The 26629-nt window shown below is 49.4% G+C and overlaps 1 protein-coding gene across 1 annotated transcript; it reads left to right on the top strand.

Annotated features, from left to right (window-relative positions):
* Window positions 1-5843: 5843 nt before the first annotated feature.
* On the top strand, window positions 5844-23645 carry DIPK1C (divergent protein kinase domain 1C; the record flags this gene model as incomplete). Its single annotated transcript, XM_084886970.1, has 4 exons — window positions 5844-6050; window positions 12890-13555; window positions 18119-18283; window positions 21744-23645. 4 exons carry the CDS (start codon window positions 5844-5846, stop codon window positions 21948-21950), a joined length of 1245 nt encoding a protein of 414 aa, XP_084743096.1. The 3' UTR covers window positions 21951-23645.
* Between the last annotated feature and the right edge of the window lie 2984 nt (window positions 23646-26629).

Here is a 26629-nt window from a genome sequence, read left to right as displayed (position 1 = left end):
TCAACCCAGGTGTCCACACATAGAACTTGCTAACAGCATATGAGGCCTGAGAGGGCCAGTAAGCACCGTTAATGTCTAAAGCACAGACAGGCTGGTGGCACTCTCCTAAAACTAAGTCAGCATAAAAGCAACCCCTGACCAAAAATTAATTGCATGTAAGACCCACAGGTTTAGTTTTCACCATGATGATTATTTAAATGCTCTTCATGAAATATCGAAGATAACATGATTTTAAGTACTTTTGAACAAATAGTTTGAGTTTTTGTGCTATCATAAGCCTTGACAATGCCCATTGAGAAATCCACTCAATATCATATGTCATCAGGGTGCTGCAAATTAAAACAAGAATGAGATATAACCACTCACCTATTAAAATGGCCAAAGCCCAAAACATTGACATCAAATGCTGGCCAGGATGTGGAGCAATAAGAACTCTCCTTCATTGCTAGTGGGAATGCAAAATGGTGCAGCCACTTTGGAAAACATTTTGGCAGTTTCTTACAAAACTAAGCATACTCTGACCATATGATCTAAAAATTGCATTCCTTGGTATTTAACCAAAGGAGTTATGTCCACACAAAAATCTGCAAGTGGATATTTACATAAGCTTTATTCATGATTGCCAACACTTAGAAGCAACCAAAGGGTCCCTCGGTTGGTGATGCACAAATTAACCAGCACCAGTACTTTCAGCATGGCGGTGAGAGAAAGTGGGGGTGTTTTGACACTCTGGCTTCTCATGTGCTGACATTTAATAAACCTTGGTAAGGAGAATCTAATTCCAGAGCTATCAGTATTTTTAGAATGTTTATTCGACAAAGCAGCTGCATCCACAGCATTGAGGCTTTCCGGACTTTAAGCACCTAAACCCAGGAGAGAGTTGGGGGCCTTCTCCTTTCCTAGTTGGACCCAGCGCCATGTTAGGGGAGCAGTTGGGGCTGCGGACGATTTCAGGCAAGCTCCTCTCTGCAAACAGTTGCATGTCGTTTACCAAAAGGGAAATAACAAATTATGGAATGTCAACCTTTCCTAAGGGCCTCTGTGTTTCAAGGCCAAATAGCATGATACATTTTTTTCTCCCCACGTGGTGCTTCCACGGAATAGGACTGACTGGCTGGAGAAGCAGCCCTGTCTGTGCGCACATGCGCACGAACCCAGCTCTGTGTGAGATGTGTGCCCCCGGCAGAGGGCGCAGGGCAGAGGGACAAAGGTGGGCATGAGGGTGGCTACTCCCACCTCTCCACAGGCTGGGGGACTGCCCAACAGGCAGTTGTGTCTGGAGCTGAAATACAAGCAAGGAGGCCAAAAAAGGTTAGAACTTTACTAAAGTTTACTCCCAAACAATGCAGTGCAAGGGGGTGAGGTGTTAAAAACTCCTGGGGCTTATAAACGGAGGCCAGTCCCGTAAGGAACACAGTAATTCATTTTGTGCGAAGATTTCTGGCCAACCTCAACACACAGCGGAGGCGTTAGAGGAACAGCAAAGACTTTAGTGAACCCCCCTATAGCACGTGTCCCATCAACACCCACTTCACGTCACAGCTTTTGAGGGCAGTATACTTCTTTCCACGCATGGTTTACTGAACCATCCCCACCATACACGTGTAGGTTACTTTCAACTCCTTGCTGTCATAAATGGTGTTGTAAAGACACACTGTTGGACAACTTGGCTCATGTTCTTAAAAAATGCTAATTCTCCTAAATCAAGGTATACATGCATTGAGCATTACCAATTGGATGATTTGGGCACTCTACGCAAGATTGCAAAAGAAGCCAGTCATTGTCCTGTTGTTGCCTGTTTTGTTTTTACTGTTCTAAGCTCCTGCCTCCTGCCCTCTTGGCACCCTGGCCTCTGGTTGTGAAGGATCCCAGAGGGAACGACACTTGGACCCCCACCCAGACTAGGAAATAACTTCTCCTTCCCCTCCAAACAAAACTCTCATTTATAAATACGACTGATCTCACTTAAGACAAATGATCAAGTAAAAGCCCATGATGGTCTCATTAAGCTTTCTCTGTGGAATGTGAGCAGAGATATTTTTTCAGTGGGGAGGGGGCTCATTTTCTTCAGGCTTACTCTCCCTCGCCCCATGACAGGGGATCAGGAACAAGCCTCCTTCTGAAAGGCAGTGCCTCTTTCCTGAGCTGTCACCACCCTGCGGATGTGGTAGTCACTGCTGGGCAGGGCAACAAAGACCCTCGTAGGAAAGCTAAGCCTGAGTTAAAATCTTGTTCTTGGATGACAAACGACTGGTAACGCTGACAAATGTTTGGAACGTTCTTGGCTTGTGGCAGATTGTTTCAATCATTGATTGTGACTTGCGTACATTTCATGCTCTCACGTCTAGAGCGGGAAATCCCAGCTTAGAGGATGCAGAGCATCAACCTAGAAGCAGTGGGTGGGCCTCTAGCCTGCCCCTCCTACTAACAGATCAGATCCAAAAGGCCATGCCCTTTTCTGTGAGGTTTTAGGTAATAACATTCACCCTGTCATCTTGGTGGGGCACTGGGAGAATGATGTGAGCTAATGTATGCAAACATATTAAGTACATACAAGCATAGGTGTGTTTGTTGTTGTCAGCCTTTGTAGAAAGAAAAATATTTTTATGAGCTCGACGTATATAGAAATGTAGCAGAATCAAGCATTATCAAAGTGATTTGGTATAATCAGAGCCAGAAAACTATAGAATTGTACTCTTTCTTCCAGGAATGGCCTACAAAGCAAAATATTCATATTCTGTTCTCAGCAACAAGTTCAACTGTCAGTCTATTAGTTCAGAATCCAAAGGATATGTTCAAACATATTCGTAACCCAGTGATGTGTCTGCGTCGTTCGATGTAGCCTCAGGAAATCAGAAAGAAATATTTATGTGTTAAAAGAAAAATTGTCAAGAAAAATTCCACAGGGTGTTCAGAGTTTTCTGATCTTTCAGAGAAAAGGATAAACTGCATCTTCCTCTCATTTCTTCGGATTAGGTGCTGGGATTACAACATGAAACAAGAATGGAAGAAATCAATGAATAAACAGTCTAGTCTACATGCTTAATTAAAACAGATAACCCTGATCACGTGAAATGTTTGCTCTGCTCTGTTGTGGTGGGTGCCAGAAAGCTGGGCGTGGGGCACAAGTTCCGGACTGGAGCACACGGTACCTTTCATCTGCTCACAGGGTGTTCCCTGTCGGGTCTACAGACCCAAATCTCCATCGCCCTCAGAGCCAGGGAAACCTGCCTTAGAGGTTTTGTGTGAATTAGGTATGATTGGAGGCATCACCACACTCAGCCATTTCTAGTAACAGGACTTCACTTTTCATAGTTTGGGTTAGGGAGTAGGGGAACATAGTTCCTGAATTTCATAGTTGGTTTTTGTTTGTTTTTGTTTGTTTGTTTTAAGGAGTCAAAGCCTATTCAAATCAACTTGTGAAGCCAGCACCTGGCCAGGCTACTCTCCCAGCTCCATCCATGCTCTTATCCTGGCCGGGCCCCACAAGGCTCAGGCACCAACACACAGCAACTAGGGTTCCAGGAAGATGAGACCAAACTCCTGTTTCTTTGTTTGTTAAGCCAAAGATTCACATTGTGTTGCTAATGTAATGATGTTTTTGTTTATCTTTTTGCTGCTCTAGGGAAAGATGGTTTGTACCAGCTGGCCTATCAGTCACCATCCTATAAATTCCCCAAAAATCCCTCTTTGGACAGGTAATTTTAAAAGACTCACCCCCCTCACTCACCCCTGTGGCTCCTCCCCCAGAAAAAAGGCTTGGTGAGCTGGGCTCTTTGTGGACTGCAGCCCCACCGCTTCTTGTGGCTTCCTGTACTGTGCAACCTGCATAGCAGGAGGTCATGCACAGGTCCTGCCTCCCAGGGGGTTGCTTTCAGCTCCAGAGAGGACCGTGATTTCTGTACAAAAACAATGCTGAATGCTCTAAAGCTCTCTTCAATGTGGGCTTATCATTTTCTTCTGTACACTTTTTTTTTTTTTTTTTTTAAATGCCAAAAGAGCCCTATCTGGTTTGGCTCAGTGGATAGAGCATCAGCCTTCAGACCAAAGGGTCCTGGTTTTAATTCCAGTCAAGGGCATGTGCCAGTGTTGGAGGCTTGGTCCTCAGGGTGGGGTGAGCAGGAGGCAGCTGATCAATGATTCTCTCTTATCAATGATGTTTCTATCTCTCTTTATACCTCTCCCTTCCTCTCTGAAATCAATAAAATTATTTTTTTAAATGCCGAAAGAAGTGTGATTATTAACGTATTTTTAAAACTTACATGAGTAACGCTCACTTTGCAAATCCTGACTTTGATTTCAAGTTCTGCTTTCCCCGTTTTTATTCTTAGGTTTGAAACCATAAATGTTTTTACACTCCCTTATCTCATCCTCCTTCCTATTTGTGCCCCTCCGCCCATAACATTTTGGAGAAAGGGAATCAATCACCTTTACACCATCGAGTCAGGCTTTGAAAGCAGTGTCTGTCCTAAGATTGCCCTCTGTGCTCACAACCATTTTGAAGCGAGATGACCAAGTTTGTACAGCACCTAGAACAATATTCCCGTGGGATGCTTGGGGTTGGGGTTGGGTGTGCCCTGGGAGTGGGAGGGCTGGTCAAAGGGAATATTCAAGGTGTACCCAGAGTGTTCCTTGTTACTGCGGTGTTTCACAATTTCTGGAGACCTCTACCATTGAGTCAAGAAACTTGAAGTTAAACTGGTGATTGCAGAACAGAAAAGATTAAGAAGGAGATTGACAGAATGCTTCATCTCGGCCAGAGTAATTCTGCTGTCCCCACATTCAGAAATGGATATGTGAAATCCAGGCACAGTGCAGGTGGGAGTGTGACCCCATGAGCTGGCACCTAACAGGCCAGAATAAGCTCCCGCCGAGTGAATGGCAGGAGCCCTGGGCCTGAGCTTGCAGAAGCCCTCAGCTGGGACAGCTCCGGGTGCACCACCCATCAGAGCTGGGATGGGGGTGGTGTGGGAGCAGCAAGTTGGTGGCCTGGGGAGGAGACAAGAACCAGAGACAGGTCTGCCAGCGGAGGTGCCCGCCTATTTTATGTAATGGCTGGGGTGGAGCATTGAAGCCCATTCCCAGAGACCTTCTTACAAAAGACCTAAATGCAGATTTAGACACGTTTATTGAGTGCTTTCTCCTTGCCAAGGGGAAGCAGAAATGTTTAGTGCTGCACTTTTTCTCCTGGAAAGAACACCCTGGAGTTTTTGGCAGCCTGGGCAGTGGGGTGGGGGACCCAGGATTCAGGATGCTGCCTGGGAAAAGTCTGCGACAGACAGTGGCCGCAGCATGACAAACTGTCCGAGGCCCAGGACTCTACGCAGGCTCAGGGTCTCACCTGTGGAGAGCCTCTCAAGTCGGGGTGATGTAGGGGAGGGAGAATCTAACAGGCAAATGGGGGAGGGGACAGAGAGCAACTGGGGGTCTAGATTTGGGACTCTGAGCTGCCGCCCAGAGAAGCGGGGGAGGGTTTTATTTGGATTGAAGATGGGTTGGCCGAGGAGCCAGGAGTCTAGACCCAGGTGTTTGAATCTGCGCGGATTCTGTTTAAGAGGAGAGCTGATCTGGGGGGGAAAGTGAAAAAAAAAAAAAAAAAAAGCGGAAAGGGTGTCTGGGTGCTGCGGTGGAGCATGCACTGACCAGGGAACGGCCAGCGCACGCCCCCTTCCCCAGTGCTCCAGCGGACACCCTCATCCGCCCCAGGACTTGCTGGGCAGGGGATCCAGCCGCGGGGCCTCCCCTCCCTGAGTTTGGCCTCTCCCCCGCGTCCCCTCCCCCGCTGAGCCGGCGGCAGTGGAGCCGCGACAGGAGGGCAGGGCACAGGCTGTGGCGCGCTGGCCATGGCGCGGGCTGCGGGCGCGCGGGGCCGGGCGGGGCGGTGCGGGCGGTGCGGGCGGCGCTGGAGGTGCGGGCGGCGCGCGCTGGCTGCCTGCGTGGCCTGGACCGCGGTCTGGGTGCTGGCGGCCGCGCTGCTGCTCCGCGCGCACCCCGGGGTCCTCTCGGAGCGCTGCACGGACGAGAAGAGCCGGCGCATCCTGGCCGCGCTGGTAGGTCCCGCCGCCGCACAGTCCCGCGAGGTGCGCCAGGGTGAAGGGGTGGGACCCGGGCCGTGGGATGCAGGATGTGCAGGTCCCGGTCTCCATGGGATGGGCACTGTGCCCCCGAGCCCTCCGGGCGCGCAGGGGTGCTTCTCCCCACATCGCCCAAATTGGTCCTTTGTCCCAAGAGTCTTCCTGCTGGACGGCTCTCACGCCGTCCCCCGAGCCCGCGCTCCTAAAGAAAGTTTGTTTGCGATGGGCTCTGAGTCTCCCCGCAACCCCTTGGTGGCCCATCCCGTGTGGGGCCGCAGGGTTAGGGGCCAGGATGCGGACCAAGATGCCTCTCGGGTCCCTGGGTCCCTGTTCTCTGGCCCAGACTCCGTTCTGTGATTCCAACCTGGGCTTCTCCACGCCGAGCCCGGTGCGCTAACGGGGCCCTGCCTCCTGCGCCCCAAGCCTCATGCATCCGTGGGACCCCAGGCACAGCGAGCTTCCGGGAGGCTGTGCGACCCCCGGGGACCCTAGTCCTGGGGTGGTGGCTGCAGTCTCCGTCCCTCCACGGGAGGGCCGGATTGTTCCTCAGCTGGGCGGGGCGGGAAGCGGAGACCGAACCGCAGGGTTCTGTCTTCGGGCACTTGGTCCCAGATGCTCGTCAGTTGCTTCCCAGAGGCTGGCTGCTCCTTAGTCTCAGTTTGGTTCACAAGATGACGTGCTTTAGGAGATTTGAACAAAGGTAGAAATACCTCCAAAGGAAAGCCAAGAAAGATGAAGATAGCAGCTACTCTTGTTACACTGATTTTTGAAGTGTTTATTCACTTCTCCAAACAGTGAGCATCTAAGCATTTGGTGTGAAAAATGATGTTTTCTAAGAAATGTTAATGAAACACATGGGAAGTTTTTAGTTCAATTGCTTACATATGGGTGGGCCATTTGCGATTGTAGGTGGTTTTTATTTTATATTTTTTATTGATTTCAGAGAGGAAGGGAGAAGGAGAGAGAAACATCAATGATGAGAGAGAATCAAGAGAATCATTGATCTGCTGCCTTGAGCAGGACCCCTACTGGGGATTAAGTCTGCAACCCAGGCATGTGCCCTTGATCAGAATCAAACCTGGAACCCTTCAGTCCCCAGGCCAACACTGAGCCAAACAGGCTAGGGCTGAGACTGTAGGTTTTCAAAACGGGGTAGCATAAAGGTTTCCAAGTAAATTATTTTTTTTAAATATAAAAAGTGAGATTGGAAAATTTTAAGGAATAATGAGTGAAAGGTACAAGCTAAAACAAATCATATTCCCTGAGTCTGACATGTGTCATCATGAATGGACCATAATGCAAATGAGACACTCATCATTGACTCCCTCCATCCTATCTATCACCTATCCATGCATCCAGACATCCATGCATCTACCATCCACCCACTGACAGTTACACTGAAGTTCCATCAAGTTTTCTTTAAGTTACATGAGCTCATTGATTTTCTCAGAAATCCGTATAAAAACTCCTTTCTCTCTCTTTTTTGGGGGGGGAGGGGGAGGGGAGCCTGATTGACAGTTTATAGTGAACGAAGATTAATAGTTTGACCAAGATGGAACACTTCTGTTTACAAAAACAATAGAAACTAATCTTTTAGATTAAAGTAAAAGATGGATTCCACTTTCCATTTATCTACCTTTGACTAAGCGGGAAAGGCCAAGTGGAAATGAATAGCCTAATATAAATTAAGTAATTGCTAATCATAACTTTCCAAGTGTTTCAGCCCATAAATTAAAGCCAATTCTGATGAGTGTTTCTACTACTATATCTCCAATGGCAGCCCTATGGGGTCATTTTTAGTCTGACCTAAAGCCCGAGAGGTCCGTCCTGCTTCTGGTGGCTCTCTCCTTTCTTGTTACTAAAAGAATGATTTGAAATACCAGGCCCCTCTTGCTAAAGTTCACCTGCCGTTGTCTCCCTGAACTGACTTTTCAGGGAGCATCATTTGCACGCCTCGTTTGAGGCCATGGTTTCTCCCACGTGAGCAGGACTCGGCTTTCTCTCCCTCTCTTCCTACCTTCTCCATTCTGACTTGTTGATGTGAACCCCGCGCAGCACGCTAGCTCCCTTTTATCCAGGACACTACCCTAGCACAAGCTTTGAATAAGACCCAGTCTGCAAACATCGCTTGCTGGGCCCTCACTGCCCTGCAGAAGCTGGCACTGTGGCCTCCCAGGACTGGAGCTGAATCGAGTGTCTGTCTCTGGGCTCCCCAAGCACTTTCAATTCATTCTGCCTGGCTTTTATCCTTAGTAATGAAATAGGCTGTTAGTTTTCTGACTGGCCTCCAGACTCTCATTAGCTTTCCCTCTGAATACCAGCGCATAGAAGGAGTATCTGAACTGAGCCAAAGAGAGCCCCCCCCCCCCCCCTCTCTGGCAGGGGCAGCAGAGTTGTGGGCAAGGCCTAGGGCATTCCCAGGCCCCCATGCACAGGGGCATTGTGGCCTGCGGGGGAGTCTAGCTGAAGCTGAGGAGCCAGGAGCCAGGTGCCAGGTCTGCTACTAGCCCCAAGCCGCTCACCTCCTGAGGGAGCCCACCGAACTCCTCAGCCCTGGAAGAGCCATCTGGCCTTGTTCCAAAGAGTCGAGCACTGGGTCTGAGAGCTTTGGATTTCCCTAGTCAGACTGCGGTGCTCCTCTGTACTGCGGCTTTTCAGCTCATCCCATAATCAAGACATCCGCATGCCCTCTTAGACTGCCCTGGGAGGTTGCTACAGCCCTACTGTTGCAGAGAACGGTGCCAGGAGGCGTTGCAGGCTGATGAGCCTCAGGCCATGCTTGGTAGTTCTTGCGCCCGGCTCCTATTCTGCAAGCGGAGCTCTTCGTGCAGCGGCAGAGAGGGCTGGGCTGCGGGAGCCTGTCTGCTTCTCAGGGTAGGCACTGTGATGAGTAGTTTTACCTGTATCCTTTCACTTACTCCCCTCCACAACCTCCGGGAGATGGTGGCAGATGGTGGAATTGAGCCCCAGAGAGGTCAGCCTGTCCTGATTTGTGCAGCGAGTGTGTGTGGAGCCAGGGTGAACCGTGTGCAGTCTGATAAGAGAGACCCTGTGACGGCGAGTGGCTTCTTCAGTAACAAGAACCATCAGTAACAACTGGGGATACTTAACCCGCCACAGCATATCGCTTTCAAAGCATCTCACAACTATTCCCACCGCTGTTCTTCAGAGGCTCCGTTCCTTTTTGGCTAGTTAGGCTTGATGTGATTTAACTTAGTTGCCTACCTTCGGGGTTCCTGTTTAATAGGACAGGCTTGTCTTTTTTGCTGTGATGGAAACCGAGGCCCCTAGTGCACACCCAGGAGCATGCCCAGAAAGACTTTATAGCAGAGAATAGCTCTATTCTCCTGAGTGCTCATCCAGGGCCAGGAAGGCTGCCCAGCGGACTGGTCAGTTGCTCTGAGAGTCTGCAGTGCACAGCGTCACTGCCGGGGAAGATTGCTAGTTGTGTGACGATTGCTAACCACATAGGAACCCAACACTCCCTAAAAACAAAACCAAACACACAGAAAACCCAGATCTTAGGCATGACCCCCAAGACCTGACAACCATTTCCCAAACTGGAACGGACAGGCGTTGCTTTGGCCTAAGCCACAACCGCTGAGAACTCTTCCTGCAGAGCTGGGCATGCTGAAAATGTGTGTTTGCATATTCCCACACAACCTACAGGAAATGCAAACACACGGTGAGTCCAACTAATTAGATAATGCCACTTAACTACAATGAGACTTTTTTCTGTGGGTTTTGGGTGCACACACATTTGGGTCCAGGAACGTACCTGTCTTCAAACTGGCAGTTTGGATCTGTTCATAGTAAAAGAAAACTGATTTTTAAAATGGAGTTAAAAGAAATAAAAGCACTTTTTTTTTTTTTTTTTTTTTTTTAGTTAAAAAGAGCTTCTTCACCCTGGCCAGTGTTGCTCAGTGGTTGAGTGTCATACCTTGCACTGAAAATTTGAGGGGCCAATTCCTGGTTAGGGCACATGCCCAGGTTGCAGGCTTTATCCCTAGAGGGAGGAGAGGGGCATGCAGGAGGTGACCTGGTTGATGATTCTTGTTCATCAATGTTTCTTTCTCAACCTCTCCCTTCCTCTTTATCTCAAAATAGAAAAAAACACATCCTTTTTTGAAGAAAGAAAGAAAAAAAAAAGAAAGTTGCTCCTATTGAGCAACTTCAATAGGACCTGCTGCTAAATAAAATAATTTTAATGATTGTCTCTAACACAATGACAATTATTCATTAGTTTGTAACCTCATAATTTATACTTTGAGTTTGTTGTTTTTTAAATGCTAGATTAAGCTCTTCTCTGAGTTTAGTATGCATAGATATGCAAAGACTCTGCAGATGCACTCTGGCACTGTGACCAGAATAGCTGCTGTGGCCAAAGTTTACATTCTACATAAGAGGCGTGGGAACCGAAATGCCCAAAATCCCCTATTCTAAAGGATGATAGCAAAGAACAGTTGGGCGATAATTGCATTGTGTGTGCCTTGCTCTAATGTAAATGGTCTCCTAGGATAAATGAGGTCACAGACCTAAGACCTCACCTGGGCATCTTACTCCACTTCCTTGCCGATGCCTACCACCACATCCCTGATGCCTCAATGTGCTGATCTGCAGAAAACGGCCGACATTAATGTTCCCCTCCAAAATCGATAGGCTGCATGCCAAATTCAATGATTAGACTGTTGTTCCAAATATCTTGCGACTCCTGTTTGGAATTGCTTTCCAAATTTGCAGGGGCAAATCTTGGATAGGTTTCAATTCAATTTGAATTTGATTTCATCAGCACAGTAGTTTTGCAGGGAAGGCTGAGCTGTGCAGAGCCTGCAGGAGGGGCATGGCGCAAGGGTGGGTCCTTTAGAGAGAGCCCTGGGCAGAGAGCATCCCCACCAGCAGGCAGGGCTGCCTGAGGGGAAGGTTGATCTGACCCTTGCAGGGTAGGAAGCATTTATGCCAGGTGGAGATGCAGGAATGACTTTTTTTATTTTTATTTTTTTTTTTACAGTTTTGAAATTGATTTTTTTAGAGAGAGAGGAAGGGGGGAAAGAGAGAGAGAAACATTTATGGGAGAGCAAAACATCTATTGGCTGCATCCTGCACGGCACCCAGCAGGGATCAAGCTGCAACCCGAGCATACGTTCCAACTGGGAATGGAACGGCAGCCCCTCAGTGCACAGGATGATGCCCAACCAACACAGCCACACCGGCCAGGGCAGGAATGGCACTTTTGATAGGACACCCCAGTCTGTCACACAGTGGCCCACGCTCTGACCTGCTCTCCACATTCTGAACTGGTCTCGTTCTCTGAACATCCCATGCTACTTTGCAACTCCAGGTCTTTGCACAGGCTATGTCCTGCCGTGAAACTGCCCTCCCACTCCTTGTCTGCTAAGCAGACCTGCAATTTGTCTTTCAAAAGTGAACTCAGATGCATGTCTCCAGGAAGAAGCCTCCTTGGCTCCCGACTTCTAATGACCAGGGAAGGATAAAACTAGCATTCCCTGAGATAACCTCGTCCAAGCTCATGACCTTGGTTGACCTCCACAGGCCTCCTGTAACACAGTATTATCATCCTCTATTACAGATTTGAAAACATGCCACACCTTATGAGGGGCAGAGCCCAGGGACAAACCCAGTTTTCCCAAACCACATGTCTCAAACTTACCCTGCCTATGTCATACTCCACATGTCTCAAACTTACCCTGCCTATGTCATACTGTTGGTGAGTTTCAAAGGCAGCCACCACTGTTCTGTGAACTCTGGAGCCTGGTACTGTAGTTGAATGGAGGCTCAGCTCTCGTACAGTTGGACTGAGGTCGGAAAGTGGCATTGGCTAACTGGAAGCTGGCCAGGTGTGCCTGAGGCAGGTGGGCCTTGTCTGTGGCGATTGCTCTAGCAAGTCCTGGCTGGACTGTCTTCTTAGAGATGACTGCAGTGTGGTAGTGGTGGGGTCACCACAGCTGGACGATGGGAGACCAACTTCTGGGCTCTGGGTGTTTTGATTTTGAGAACCTAGCCCTGGGCTTGATTGATTAACATAAATATGAGGCACTTGGAAGTCTTTTATTTTATTACTAGAGGCTCGGTGCATGAAATTCATGCAGGGGGGTGTCCCTCAACCCAGCCTGCACCCTCTCCAATCTCAGACATACCTCTCACAATCCAGGACTGCTGGCTTCCAACTGCTCGCCTGCCTGCCTTCCTGATTACCCCTAACCGCTTCTGTCTGCCAGCCTAATCACCCCCTAATCACTCCCCTTCCAGCCTGATTGATTCCTAACTGCTCCCCTGCCAGCCTGATTGTCCACACTCCCCCCTTGCAAGTGTGTTCACTTCTAACTGTCCTCCCCTGCAGGCCTGGTCCCCCCCAACTGCCCTTCCCTGTAGGTCTGGGCACCCCTAACTTCCCTCCTCTTTTAGCCTGGTCACCCCTAACTGCTCTTCCCTGCAGGCTTGATCACCCCCAACTGCCCTCCCTTGCAGGTCTGGTCCCCCCCAACTGCTCTCCCCTCCTGGCCTGATCGCCCACAACTGCCCTCCCTTGCAGGCCTGATCCCTCCTAACTGCCCTCCCCTGCTGGCCATCTTGTGGTGGCCATCTTGTGTCCACATGGGGGGAGCCATCTTCTGTGTTGGAGTGATGGTCAATTTGCATATTACTCTTTTATTAGATAGGATGCACTGACTTCCCAGAGACCCTACAGGGCTCATGAGGTTCCCCTCTAAACACTCCAAGCACAGGGACCAACTTGGGTCCTTTTCCTGCCTCCTCCCACCATCACCACCTTGTGACCTGCTGTCCCCTCTCTCCAGTGCCAGGATTACCAGGGCGGGGCGCTGGCAGGCGACCTCTGCGAGGACCTGTGCGTCGCGGGGAGGCTGCGGTACCGGCGCTGCCTGTACTACGAGAGGGGCAAGAAGGTGCTGCAGGCGGACTGGCACGGCCGCCCCATCATCCTCAAGTCCAAGGAGGAGGCCTTCTCCAGCTTACGGCCGCCCGGCCTGATGGAGGACCAGGCTGAGGACGGGGGCCAGGGCTTCCCGGAGGCAGAGCTGCTCCTGCTGGTGGCAGGGGAGGTCAAGAGCGCCCTGGGCGTGGAGCTGGCGGCGGGCAGCCTGGGGCCGCTGTGGCCTGGGCACCGGGGCGCGAGCTGGCGGGGCCAGCTGGCCAGCCTCTGGTCACTGGCACAACAGGAGGAGTTTGTGCTGCTCAGCATGCTGCACGGCCTCAGCCCGCATGCCCCGCCGCTGCTAGGGTCCTGCGGCCACTTCTACGCTGTGGAGTACCTGGCAGCAGGCAGCCCCCACCACAGGGCTCTCTTCCCCCTGGACGGGGCCTCGCGGAGCCAGGCCCAGGCCATTGGCGACATGGCCCTCAGCTTCCTGGACCTGGTGAGACATTTCGACAACGACTTCTCCCACCGCCTCCACCTCTGCGATGTCAAGCCTGAGAACTTTGCCATCAGGAGGGACTTCACGGTGAGTGCTCCTTGGGGAGTGGACACCTCACTTGGGGAATGGATGGTTTTAAATGAGAGCGTATCTGAAATCCTGAGGCACACAGTAGCATCATGCTGCCTTGTAGCCTGGACAGCCCACCCAGCCCAAGCTGAGTTCATGAGAATTGAAAGGACACATACACCTCGCCCCACTCCAGGGGGTGGGTGGAGTAAAAGGCTGGACAGCAGGAGCCCAGGCCCCAGGGGCAAGGCGTGTCCTCCCTGGGGCTATTCTGGAAAGTAATCTCTTGCTGAGGGCAGAAAGCAGTCTTCAGGGATGAGGGGCCTCACCAGATGATGAGGAGGATGGCCTTTGGGGTTTTGGACAATGATGCTGTATTCAAACTGTCCAGGTTCCATGACAGTGTGCAACATTTTTCTAGCACTTTCTCCCTAGAGGTTCTAGCTCGCTTCCCTTCCATGGGTAAGATTTCTAGAGAGACTCGAGTGGGGCGCCTCCTGCAGGGACAACCCTGCCCAGATGGACATGGTGGCCTCCGCACTGCTCTGCAGGGCAGGTTCATTTTGCTCCCTCTCCGGGGAATTGAATGAGGAGGAGCTGCAGTGGCAGGAGAGACTGCAGTGTCATTGGAAGATAATCCTCCTCACCTTCTCCTGTTCCCTAGGTAAACCCAGGTGTCACAATAGTGCTATCTGATCTGGATGCTCTATCCCGGGGGCCATTGCCTGTTGCAATGAGTCATCTCTTACACTGCAAGAGCCAGCAGGTGAAGGGCCAGGCCAGCCTCACTCTGGCCACCTCAGTGGGCTGGGCATGGTGGAGGCTGGCTCATGATAGTCTATGCTCTTGTCAACATAAGAAATGTTCAAACCTATAGAGAATTTTTTTCAGTTTATTGGGCCAAACTGATGACAAAACCTCAGTAGTTAGAGATTATATTCCAGAGAATGACAGTTTTGCATCTTTTAAAACACATTACAAGAAAAAAAGAAGATGTATGTGGGTTACATGAAATCCATTGGTGATAGATCAGGGAGGTGGGAGAAGGCCAAGTGGAGAAACCTCTGGGATTGGGTAAAAAGTGAAATGATAGACACTTCTGTCACTTAGGCGGGTGCAGGATAGTTAACAGACAATAATTAACTCAATGACAATGAGGGGATGTGTGGTCTCGGCAGAGCAGTGCCTGTGCTTTAAGGAGTCCAGAAAAAGGAAATTATATGCATATGCACATAACCATGGACACAGACAATAGTGTGGTGAAGGCCTGGGGAAGGAGTAGGGAAGAAGGGACAGATGGGGGATGGGGGGTGGGGGAAGAGAAGAGGAACATCTGTAATACTTTCAACAGTAAAGATACATTTTTTTTTAAAGGAAAATTACTTTGACATTCCAAAGATATGTTATCTGAGATGCAAAAAGATAATGGGCTCAATTGAGTAAAGATTGAATTTTGTTAGGGAAAAATACTGCCTTTGGACATGACTACCTGCCATGAACTGCTTTTAGTTTAAATTTTTTCATTTCAGAGCACCCTATGTGGTTACTTTAGGTGTCTGAGTTTGTAAGGCCACTACATAGGCCTCTCCTGAGCTTGTCAGTTTAGTATATGGTTCTTCTTATCCACCCCAGTCAAAACATAAGGGACAAAAATAGAAGGTACTATTCCAGCCACAGGAATGCCTCAGTATAACAGCCTGAAATCGATATAGAGCCTTTCTCCTGCCAAGTCTTTGTTACTGTGAAGGGCATCATAACATTTTGCCCCCACTTCTTTGTCCTAATGCTCTGTCCCTGGCTGTCCCAGAGGGGCTGATAAGCCGGTGGTTCCAAGTGTGGGAGGGAAAGAGCTGGGTCGAAGGGTTCCTTGAGGTTCCAGAGAGTTCTGAGAAGTTCTGAGAAGTTCCAGGAGGAGACCCACCAGACGAGCTGTGAAAGTCAGGATGCCCCTGAATCACCGGCTTATTTCTCAGAGCTGAGGTCCTGGCCGAGGCTTCCTTACTTTGTGAGCAGGAAAGTTATAAAAAACAAAAACAAAAACAGAGGGCGGTGGCTCTCCCCAGAGCCGTTCTGGGGACCCAGCCACCCTGAGGCCTTGGGCAAGGAGGCATGGAGCGTTCACATACAACCACCAGCTTTGGGCAGTTAGGGGTCCGTCCTTCCTGTTACGAGATGATTTGTTTATTCATCCCCCAAGTATGAGAGCGTGTCAGTGAGTGGTGGCAGTCAAGGGAACCCAGTGGCTGTCTGGTCTGGGTTCCCAGGAAAGGCTTCAGAAGGAGGTGGCGCTGATGGGTCCTCCCCAAGGAGTGAGCAACATGGGGCATTACTGGCTTGCAAGGTCCACTTCCATTGTGCCTTCCAGTGTCTTCTGCATCATAGGCCTAAGAGAGTTGTTCAATGAAGTCCTGGCTGCTCACCTGACCAGGCTGGACTTGCTGTGCTTGAAGCACTCGGCCCTGAAGCATGCAGCCTTGGCTGCTGCCAGAGTGAGGGTGAGGATGGAGAGGGAAGGACCTGATTCCACTGTGCTGACCCTGGTATTACTGACCTTCCTCACGAGACTGAAGTTCAAGAAGTTCAATTTACCTATGATTTTAAGTAAAAACCAGCCGTGTCCACGTCACCAGAGAACAGGTTAGAAATGCAAGTTCTCTGCCTTAACCCAAGATCTCCTAGGATGGATGCAGCTGTCTGAGTTTGAGAAACAAGCTAGGGGACCAGCAGGCAGGTCCTCCCTTCAGGCCATGTTGCAGTTGCTCAGATGGTGGGAAGAATTGACGACTCAAAGTCATTCACTCCCTCCAGGTCCTCACTTACAGGTCCTGACTGATTTGTCCCAGGGTTGCCCAACAACAAGTAGGGCACAGCATTGCGTCCTGCTCCCGGACTGCTGCCAGCAAGGGCTCCTTTCAAGCAGGTGATATGTTTCCTCCTCCAGAGCCACGCTTCCCAGTGGAGAATAAAATGCTTCTCCTCCGGCCTTTCTGGGCTGGCGCAGGATGAAGTTTGAAGGGGGCATGAGTTAGGTCACTCCACACAGGAAAATTTTTAAGATTCTCCTGATACAATTTGAGAAACCTCCTGCAGGTCTTCTGATTTGTTTGGTCACTGTTCCTATTTTTGGTATTTATAGTTATGCTCACAATGGCTGTAATCCATCCTATGCCATGCACAAAAATTAAAAGATAAATCTGGTTCTCCTAGGAGTTGAGAAGGGAACCATCAGTAATGGTAAAGAGAGAAATTGCAAGGAGCTGAAATTCCATCTGGGGCCCCAGAAGAAGCTGGGGGGATTGCTAGAAGCTATAGAAGAAAGAGAAGGGTCTTATAGCCCTAATAATACACCAGAAAGGCTGTAGATCATTAGCATAGCCTAATACTTTTTCAGTCTATTAACCAGTGCAAATAATGAAGTGAGCTATTTCTTTTGGCTAAATAATGAGACAGGAAAAACTGATTAAAATGATAATTTCTGTTTGCTGAGCCTGAATTAGTAATTAGGCAAAGCTCTTAACAAGGAAAAAGTTCCCTGTTCTTTTTTTATTTTTATTATTATTCTCCTCATATTTTGCAATAAATTATTTTCCCTCCTCAAGAAATACTCTCCAAGAAGCTTTATTGCCATCGGCATCAACCCTGAATGAGAAACAAAAGCAAATGAACAAAAGGAAGGGGTGATGTTTTGACGTTGACCTGTGAAGGCTTGTGAAATGCCACAGACTCCCTCAAATTCATCAAGTCTTATAAGCTGTTTAATACCTTAAAGCTATAAACTGCTTGATTTGGGCCAACTCCAGGTTTTCACAGGTTTGAGCTCATTTTTTTTTTTTATTCAGGTGGTGGAGGAAATCTGCATAATTTAGATATTATTCTTGTTTTGAAGCCTCTTTGGGTTGAAGCCAAGAAGATAAATCTGAGATTCCAGGGGTCACAGTTCTTATGCTGACAGTGGGATGTAGCGTCTGATGATATTGGATCGAACTCCACACATATCAACCCTAATCTGAGAACTTTGACGCTGTCATTTCCCCCCACATGCCTATCCAAATAGTCAATTGCAAACCAGTTGACTCAGGTAACAGCGATGCTGTAGGTAGACAACCTAGATACAGCTGGCCTCGTTTTCACCTTCACACCCAGAGACCTGCCTCTTGAACTTAGTTTCCTTTTATTGCTTATATTCAAGGGGGTGGATGGCCTGTCTCTCACTGCTTTGTAATCTTGACCCTTGAAGGCCAGAGACCAAAGTAGTAAAGTAAGGAGGGGGCGTCAATTTATTTTTAAGACGTTTCAGAGATGTTACTTTTAAAGCTGAGAAAGTTTAAGGATAGAAAGGGATATTTCTCTGTACAGTCCCAAATCCTAGGCTTTCTCTAGGGACAGCAAAGGTCCTTCTCAAAGGGAAAGCCTTGCCATAGGACCTATTCCAATTACATGGCCTGGGCTCCGCTGGCTGCAGAGCTCTGTGACCCGCCCCCTGAGACCCTGGCTTGGGAAGACCGAGATGGAGTTGCTGCCCAGGCTCCCTCTGTGCTGAGCCCAGTGCCCCCTTAGTTACCCTGTGCTGTTTGGTTACAGGTCGTGGCTATCGATGTGGACATGGCTTTTTTTGAACCTAAAATGAGGGAAATTCTCGAGCAGAATTGCACGGGAGATGAAGACTGCAATTTCTTTGACTGTTTCTCAAAGTGCGATCTCAGAGTCCACAAGTGTGGTGCGCAGAGAGTCAACAACAACCTGCAGGTAAGCAGCTGCGAGACTGCGCTCTGGAGCACCCTACCCTGTGCCACCTGGGCCTGATGTGAGCTGTGAGGGTGGGGATTGTGCGAGGTGGTGGTCATTCATTCTTTGTGGTCTGCCCCATGAAGTTGTTGGCCATAAGGTACAACGAATACAGCTCCCAGCAAAGTCAGCCTGGTTCCCCGCCCCTCTCCCCCCACCTCACACCCCCAGACTGCCACACACACATACACACACACACACACACACACACACACACACACACACTCAGAATGAGTACTAAGAAGACAAAGAATGCAAAGTCATTCTGAAAAACTGGCCAAATTAGAGAGGTTGGACAGATGACCCAATCCCAACAGGCATGGGTTAGGGCCAGCAGGTGGGCAATAGAAGAAGAGAGAATGTGTCTCAAGTTCAGGAATCAGCGATATGTAAGAAGGATGCTGGGTCCAGACTCTCAGATAGGGTCTAGGGAGGCCCCAAGAGTGGGGCTCCAGACCCCACTACTCTCTCTTCTTTGGGCAGAAGTTTATCTGCCCTCACCCCTCCCCTGAGGCTCTCAGGTGGGCGTGGATGAGCCTGAGTTCATAGGTGTTGGCTGCAACCAGAAGAGCCCATGGCTGAGAAGCTGGGCCCACCACCTGGCTGCCTGTGGTCAGTCATGATTTTGCCCTTGCCTCACCTCCTCTTTCCTGCTTTCTTATTCACTTATCCAACCCACTACCCCACTCACTTTTCTGTAGCTGTTCTTTCCTACCCTCCTCCAACCCAAAGGCCAGTGTGCCTGTATGCAGTATGCAGACCTGGCCATGTGGGCTTGGGCCAGAGCAGGCCAGAGCTTGCTGCTGCGTCATGCAACAAAGGAGGACTGTTCCCGGGAGACCTGGCAGTGGTGTGAATCCGGAATTCCTGGACCAGGCCGGACAAAAGCTCTGGGTGGGAAGCATGCAGCAGTGATGGGGCCTTCAGAGGCCTCTTCTCCGTCCCAGCCTCTAGCTTTCTGTGCACGCACCCCCTAGGCGGGTCTGCAGGGAAAGCCTCTGCTTCAGTGATGGCAGTGGTCAGCAAACTCATTAGTCAACAGAGCCAAATATCAGCAGTACAACCATTGAAATTTCTTTTGAGAGCCAAATTTTTTAAACTTAAATTTCTTCTAACGCCACTTCTTCAACATAGACTCGCCCAGGCCATGGTATTTTGTGGGAGAGCCACACTCAAGGGGACAAAGAGCCACATGTGGCTCTCGAGCCACAGTTTGCTGACCACTGAGTGGCGGGAATAAGATGATTGACACTACAACAACAACCACCTGCCCTTTGCCCATAATGAGAGACTAAGGTTCCCATCCCTAACACAGGGTGGGCAAAAGCAGGTTTATAGTTGTACCTATTGAAAATATATAATTACTAATAAATAATAATGCAAGAATAAATTCTATGTGTTGTGTACTCACAACTGTAAACCTACTTTTGTCCCACCTCATATATAAAGGGCTCTTATAGATCTATTGAGGCAAGTGGTGACCCTTATCCCTTAGCCTCTGAAGCTCCGAGAGTATCCCCAGGGTTGCCCTGCCCAGCAGAGCTTCTTGGCCACATCCCTGGGGCAGAGTCCTGTGATTGGGGGTGGGGCATTTGCAAAGCACAGTGTGGAAGTGTGGTCTCCAAGGATGGCCCTCAATAAATCTCCAGGTGCAAACCTCCCTCTTAGAGTCTGCTCCCCAAGAAACCAACCTAAGCAAGGGACAATGGTCCTTGTGATATAAAGAACATCTACAAATTAATATAAAAAACTTCAATACCTTGTGGAAATGTGGTCAAAGAATATTAACTTGATCATTCATTGGAACTAACTTTCAACCTGACTGATAGGAAATGCAAATTAAACCTTTTCACCCATGAGCTGGCAAAAATGAAAGATAACGCACATGCTGGCGAGGGTCTGGGGCACAGGAGCATTCTTTTTGTACAGTGCTGTGAGTGTGTAACTTAGTACAACTTTTATGGAGATCAGTTTGGCAAGACGTATCAAAAGAAAAAAATGTGCATACACCTTGGCCCAGAAATTTCATTTCTAGAAATTTAGTCACTCACAAAAGTGACATATATGCAAGGTATTTATTTCAGTATTGTTCATAATAGCAAAAGTTAGTAAACAACCTACATTTCCACCATGGGGAACTATTTAAGTAATTCATGATACATCCACATGTTTGAGGGCTAGCCATTGAAACTAATGGGATGTCCTTATGAGAACTGATTTGTAAGGCTCTCCCTGATATTTGGTTAAGCAGGAATGGAAGCTGTAAGACAGTGGGCATTATATACCACCACTTATAGAAAGTAAAGGAGAAAGACTTGCACGCGCGTGCGCGCGCGCGCGCGCGTGTGTGTGTGTGTGTGTGTGTGTGTGTGTATGCGCACAGACGCTCTCGAGAAGGAGAGTCAAGGAGGGGGTGGTCTCTCAGAGCCGGAGCTCAGTGTCTGGCTGTCGGGACAAGATGAAGACTAAGAGTGCACTGCCTTTTGGGACAGTGTACATTTTTGCACATGAAAATGTATTGTCAACTCAAAAAAGGAAACAAGAGAATGTTTTTTTTAAAAAGAATCCCTACCCTTGTAGGCACTGGGGGACAGAAATTAAAGTTATTTGTTTCTGTGAGACAGCAGCTCCATAAAATGCAGGCATTTGTTAAATGAGGCGAATATAAAGCCGGTATAGAAAAAGGAAGACGTGTTAATTATGCCGCATCTAGTCCAGTTCTCACAATAGAGAGGAAACAGATAGTTCTGCTACACACAGAAGGTGTAAACTAAGAATGTAAAGAGAGCACCAGCATGAGTGAATTCCATACCTGCTTAGAATGAATGGCCGCAAGATAATGGCTTAAACTAAACCATCTCGAAGGCTCCTAAAAAGAGTCTTACCACCTTTTCCCCCTGAGCCTCAAGGTGCTATAACATGCACATACTACTCTCACCAACATGTCATTGGACTCTCAGGATGCCCTGTCCTATTTATCGCTGTTACTGTGACCAATGTGTGGCTAAGAATGCCCAACCTCAGCAATGTGGTGATGGGGGGAAGGCCATTATTCTCAGGGCCTCCGTGGGGCTGCTCCTTACCCAGCAGTTACTGCCTGTGACTTCCTGCTCCCTTCATCTTTGGAAATGTACTCAGTCCTTTGTGAAGTGTCACCCAGAACTTCCTCATCTGCTGTGAGGCCAGAAGTGGGAATTTCTACCTAATATGAGGTAGCATTCTCCCTGATGCAAAGTTTATTCATGGAGCTGAGTGCTTAGTTTCCAGAAGGGAAGGTACCTACTGGGGTCTGCAGGACCCTCCCCGAAGGCCTCTGGGGAAGTGGGAGCAGAGCTGAGGTGTATGGAAGGACCACTTGTGGGCTCTGGGCTCTCGAGGGGATGCAATCCCCGAGTTAATATCTCCCTGTCCTTCCCCTCAGGTGGTCTGTGACAAAATATTCCGACACTGGTTCTCCTCGACTCTCCAGAGCCCTGCCATTTCCTTCCAGCTCCAGCGGCAGCTGCGGGAGGCCGTGCAGGAGTGTGCAGACCCAGGTGGCCCCCAGAGAGCTGCCTCTACCATGTTCTGGAGGCTTCAGCGCCTCCTCCGAGCTGCGCTGAGGGAACTGCGGGAGGCGGAGAAGTAGCCACGACGGCCTTTCAAATGCTCGCTCAGGAGAGGTGACCGACCTCTGCGTGGTTTTAAAGAGGAGACATAGTCACTATGCAAATGATGGTCTCTGAGACACTGTGGCTCCCAAAGAGTGAGGTCAATGAACGCCTTCTCCACCATGCTTCCACTGTTGTGGTGTGCGTGTCCTTCTGACCTGTCCTGGCTCAATTCCTTGTTTGGAGAGACAATCCTGGCCTCTGACAGTCACTCCTTGGAAGGCGATATAGGGAGGTGGACACAGAGCTTTTTGCTGTTGGAGGGCCCTCCCTCTGAAACAGCACAAATGCCGACGTGCAATTGCTCTCGAGAAAGTGCTCATCGTCAGAACAGATGTTTCCAGCTGTTCTCGCTGCAAATGGTTGTCGGGTAAAGACGTGCACATGTGTACATAGTTGTGTGTACGTGTGTGTACACACATGTGAGCACACATGCCTAAGTGAGCAGGTGAGTGTGGACAGGTGAGAGTAAACAGGCGAGTGTGTGAGGTGTGTGTGCTGTGGGACGGGGGAAGGTGGTCTCTCCAGTGTGTCCTGTGGGACCACTGGCCTAGCTAGCCAAGGAAGTCTCCTTTCCTTTGGAATGAAACAATAAAATCAGCAGTTGTTTTGTTAGGCAGTGCGGTTTGTGTTGGAGTGTGTGAGAGAGACCTCGTATTAGTTGTGAGGGCCCCGGGGACGCTGTGGGCTGTGTTTTAGGGAGCTCATTGCCCCTCCGTCTGTCCTCCCGGTGCAGTCCATCCTCCCGGGGAGCCGCTTTCGCAGTGACAAACCCCACACTATTTGTCTGTGCCTTGCCCACCCTTTCGGATCCAGGCCAAGGGGAACAGCCTGCTTGTGTTGTTTGCACACATTTTCCTAGGTCGGTACCTCGGCCGGCTCTGTGCGGTGACATGTGAGGCGAAGAACAAGCTAAGGCCGGGCAGCTCTAAGTTCCATGGCTCCTGAGCAGCGTCTGAAGGCCCGCGGTCACCTGCTAGGCCGCTCATCACTCCCTTGCACTGTCTCACATGAATGAAGTTCGTGAAGGACCCCTCTCTTCATAAACATGAACGCCTCCCTCTGCATCGGCGCTCCCTGCTGGAAGCGGGACTCCTGGCCGTCACTTTGTGGCAGAAGAAAATGAACACCAACGTTTGATTCCAGAGAGAAGAGAATGGCCTTTGCCTCAGAGGGGAAGCGAGGCTCTTTGGTGCTGGGGTCTCAGGGAACCAGCCCTCTGGTTGGGGTCTCTGTGAGTCAGAGGTTTCCATGCACATGGTGTGCAGCAGAGGGTGAGGAGGGAGGGCAGCGGGCTTCGGGGTCTGTTGGCTTTGGCACTGTGAGGGCGGAGGGTCTCAGGTGGGTTGACGGGGTTGAGAGCCGCCCTGAGTGCTGGCCCGGAGTTCCCTGGCCAGGCAGGAGGTCTGGCTCCGGAAAGGGAAGAGGTTTGCTCTCATTTTGACCCGAATGGAAACATGTTTTTGTTTATCATGGAAACTATGCAATATGTACTCACCCAACACAATAGTGTTTTTATTGTTGAAAAAGGAACAGTTTTATCCCCTTCCCCTTGCGTTTGACTTCTCGCCACGCCCCCCACCTCTCTCTGTCTCACACACACCCACACACACTCACATCCTTTTCCCATCCCGCCTGCGGAACTGCATTTGCAGCAGTGTTCCTTGAACTATCCGTGGTAAAGTTTCACTTTTATTTTTTTATTTTTTTGTTTTTAGTTTTCAGTCCCTTGCAAAATAAAACTTTTATATAATACAATAAACACACACGGTTGTGTCAATATTTAATATTGTTAATGTGACAAGTGAGAGTCTTTCTTGCTTATCTGATGAGCAGCCACCCTCCTGGTTGGGGCAAGGATCAGCCTAAGTGATCTCTATATTTTGTTATAAAAACACGCACAGTAGACAGAACACTCTCAGAGAAATGTGCATGGGAATCAGGGGCTTATAAAGTGGGTGCAGCAAGCACAGGCTATGCCTTTTCCAGTTCATCCAAGTTACAGTCAGCTGTGCTTACTTCATCTCCACTCCCCGGAGATGATACTTTTTCACAAAGTGTCTTAATAAGGTGTAGTTAACATTACCTGGTGATGAAACTATTCAGACCACATGCCCCACTGGGTTACAGATGACAGACAGAAACTGTGGGCAGCTCGGGCCACATGTTTCTGACCTCATGCTTCCTGAACGGCCTGGTACCCTGGAGGGGTGGCTGCTCTGGCAGTGCCACGTGGCTGCATCTAACCCTCCTCTCCATTCTCACCTCCTCACGGGGCTGGAGCAGCAAGCCACTGCATCTGAACAAGACTGGTCGGTACAGAGAACCATGGGCAGAGTTTCTCTCTCCATTAGTGGTCCCAGACCGCTGCTTCAGAATCACCTGGGATCTTCTTCTAAATGCAGATTAGAAGCAGGGTCTTTGGGGCTGAGGCGGCCCCCACTCTGAGATTTTTGGTGCACCCCAACATTTGAGAACGCTGCTCCCTAGGCCTGGCCCAGTCCTTCTTCATTCTGGAGACCATCCCTGGGTGACCCAGGCTGGCCTTGGGCTGGCGGGGGTGACATCCCCAGCTAGTCTTTCCTCAAGCATGCTCCCCCAGATTAGGGGATTTAGTCAGGTTTTTTTTCTTCTTCTTCTTAAGAAAAGATCATCTTTAAATAGAGCAATAACTTTCTAACCAATCACTTTTGGGAAACAGACCTGGAGGCATGAATTCCATTATATATATATATCGCTGGCCCTCGGCTGGGATCTGATTTTTTCAGAGAGGAAGGGAGAGGGATAGAGAGTTAGAAACATCAATGAGAGAGAAACATCGATCAGCTGCCTTCTGCACACCCCCTACTAGGGATGTGCCCACAACCAAGGTACATGCCCTTGACCAGAAACAAACCTGGAACCCTTCAGTCCACATGCTGATGCTCTATTCACTGAGCCAAACCGGTTAGGGCCATGAATTCCATTCTTACAACTTTCATTCCTCCTTCTTATTTCTGTTACTTCTATTCCATCACTTACTTGTCAGCAGTCCTTGTTCACCAAACTACTTGACTCTGACCCCCTCCTTGGGCCAGGGGCCTGGGAACCCGCCGGCGGTCCTGGAGCATTTCTCTGCCCTGAGTCTAGCTGCCTGTCTCTGCAGAGCAAGTGCCATTTTGTCCCCATCTAGTTGGGAAGCACTCCCCTCTCACAGCTCCTTGCTCCCTGCTCCTCCCAGTCTTTAGAGAACACCCGTAGCTCACGGCAGGGACAGAAAATCTGTCTCACGAAAGTGTGTAAATTTTAATCGGGAAGGTCACTGGGCAACTCCATTGAGATCATTCCAACTCTCCTGCTCTCTTCTCACTGCACCACCAGCCTCTGGGCACCTGGCGAGCCCCTGCTGTGGGGCCTCAGAGTGCGAGCACATTTACCAGCTGTCACATTAAAAACACAGCCAACAAGACAGCATGACGTTTCAATCGCTAGAATGGTGTTTTCCGGTGGACGTTTCCGCTCCACTTTCCATTGGTGTGCCCTCCTTTCCACCCTGGGGACAGGTCTTCCCGTGATGAGGTCCCGAAACTCAGAGCCCCTCCTGCCCTTTGGAGCCGGGCACAGCTGCGGGTGTTGAGGAAATGATTGTGTACCTGGAGAGGACCTGGCTGGCCCTTGGCTGGGATCTGAGGGCCAGGCCTTCCAGGCACCTCACCCATTTTGAGGCGTTTGAAAGGGCTCCTGGGCACAGAGAGCCGGCCAGCCTCCTGGAGGCACCATGTGAGTCCCCAGCCTCCTCTCTCAGACCCTCAGCTTTTCTTTGCTAAAACTTTCCAACTTTGTAGCCCCTTTTCCTTTTATCCTCACAAACCCCCTTTGAAGGCTGGCGATGCAACTGGAGGGTGCAGTCTAAGAAGCTGTGTAATTTTGAGAGAGCCACAAAATTCTCCAAATTTGTGCTTTTGATGCCTCTCCCCACTGAACACTCCTGCTTAACTTCTCTTGCTGCGTGCCTTATTCTGCTGCTTTCTCTGAAAACATTTGGTGGAGTCATGTGCAAGGTGAGCCTTCTCCAAATCCCATAGTGATTCCAACTGAGACGGAAGGGTCCCGTGGGGTTTGTGGGGAGGAACTGTGGAGGGACCACTACAAGTGACCTCCTCTGTGTGGTGGGCGGTGGCCGAGTGTGTCCCCTGCTAGGGAGTGACACCCTAGTGTGTAGTGTTTCTCACAGTCACTGCTGGAGTCGCACTGCCAGCAACAGCTGGGGATTGATGGGCCTCCAGAGCCTCCCCTGTCTTGGAGCATCTTGTTCTGAGTGTGCTAACATCCTAGGCTCTCAGTTCTGAGAAAACAAACTGTGAAGCTTTCAAGAGAATTCAGATTTATTGTGTTTCTTAAACAGTTTTGTGGAGCTCTGTGCCCTTGGGGCCAGGCCTCACACCCACACGGTTCTCTACTAAGGGCCAATTTCTACAGTCAAATGAGAGGAAAGAGACCAAGAACAGGAAGAAATGTAGCTTGTTCTTGTTTTCTTTTTCTGTTTCTTTATTGATTAAGGTATTACATATGTGTCCTTGAAAAGCAAATGCACTCCATTTTTGTTCTTGAGGTAAAATACAGACAACATAAAATTGACCATTTTGAAGTGAACAACAGTTCAGTGGCATTAAATACA

This window comes from Pipistrellus hanaki (genome assembly GCF_964339955.1).
Source record: "Pipistrellus hanaki genome assembly, chromosome: 6".
Taxonomy (NCBI): domain Eukaryota; kingdom Metazoa; phylum Chordata; class Mammalia; order Chiroptera; family Vespertilionidae; genus Pipistrellus; species Pipistrellus hanaki.
Note: the sequence above shows the minus strand (reverse complement) of the source record. Positions and strands in the feature narration are given on the sequence as shown.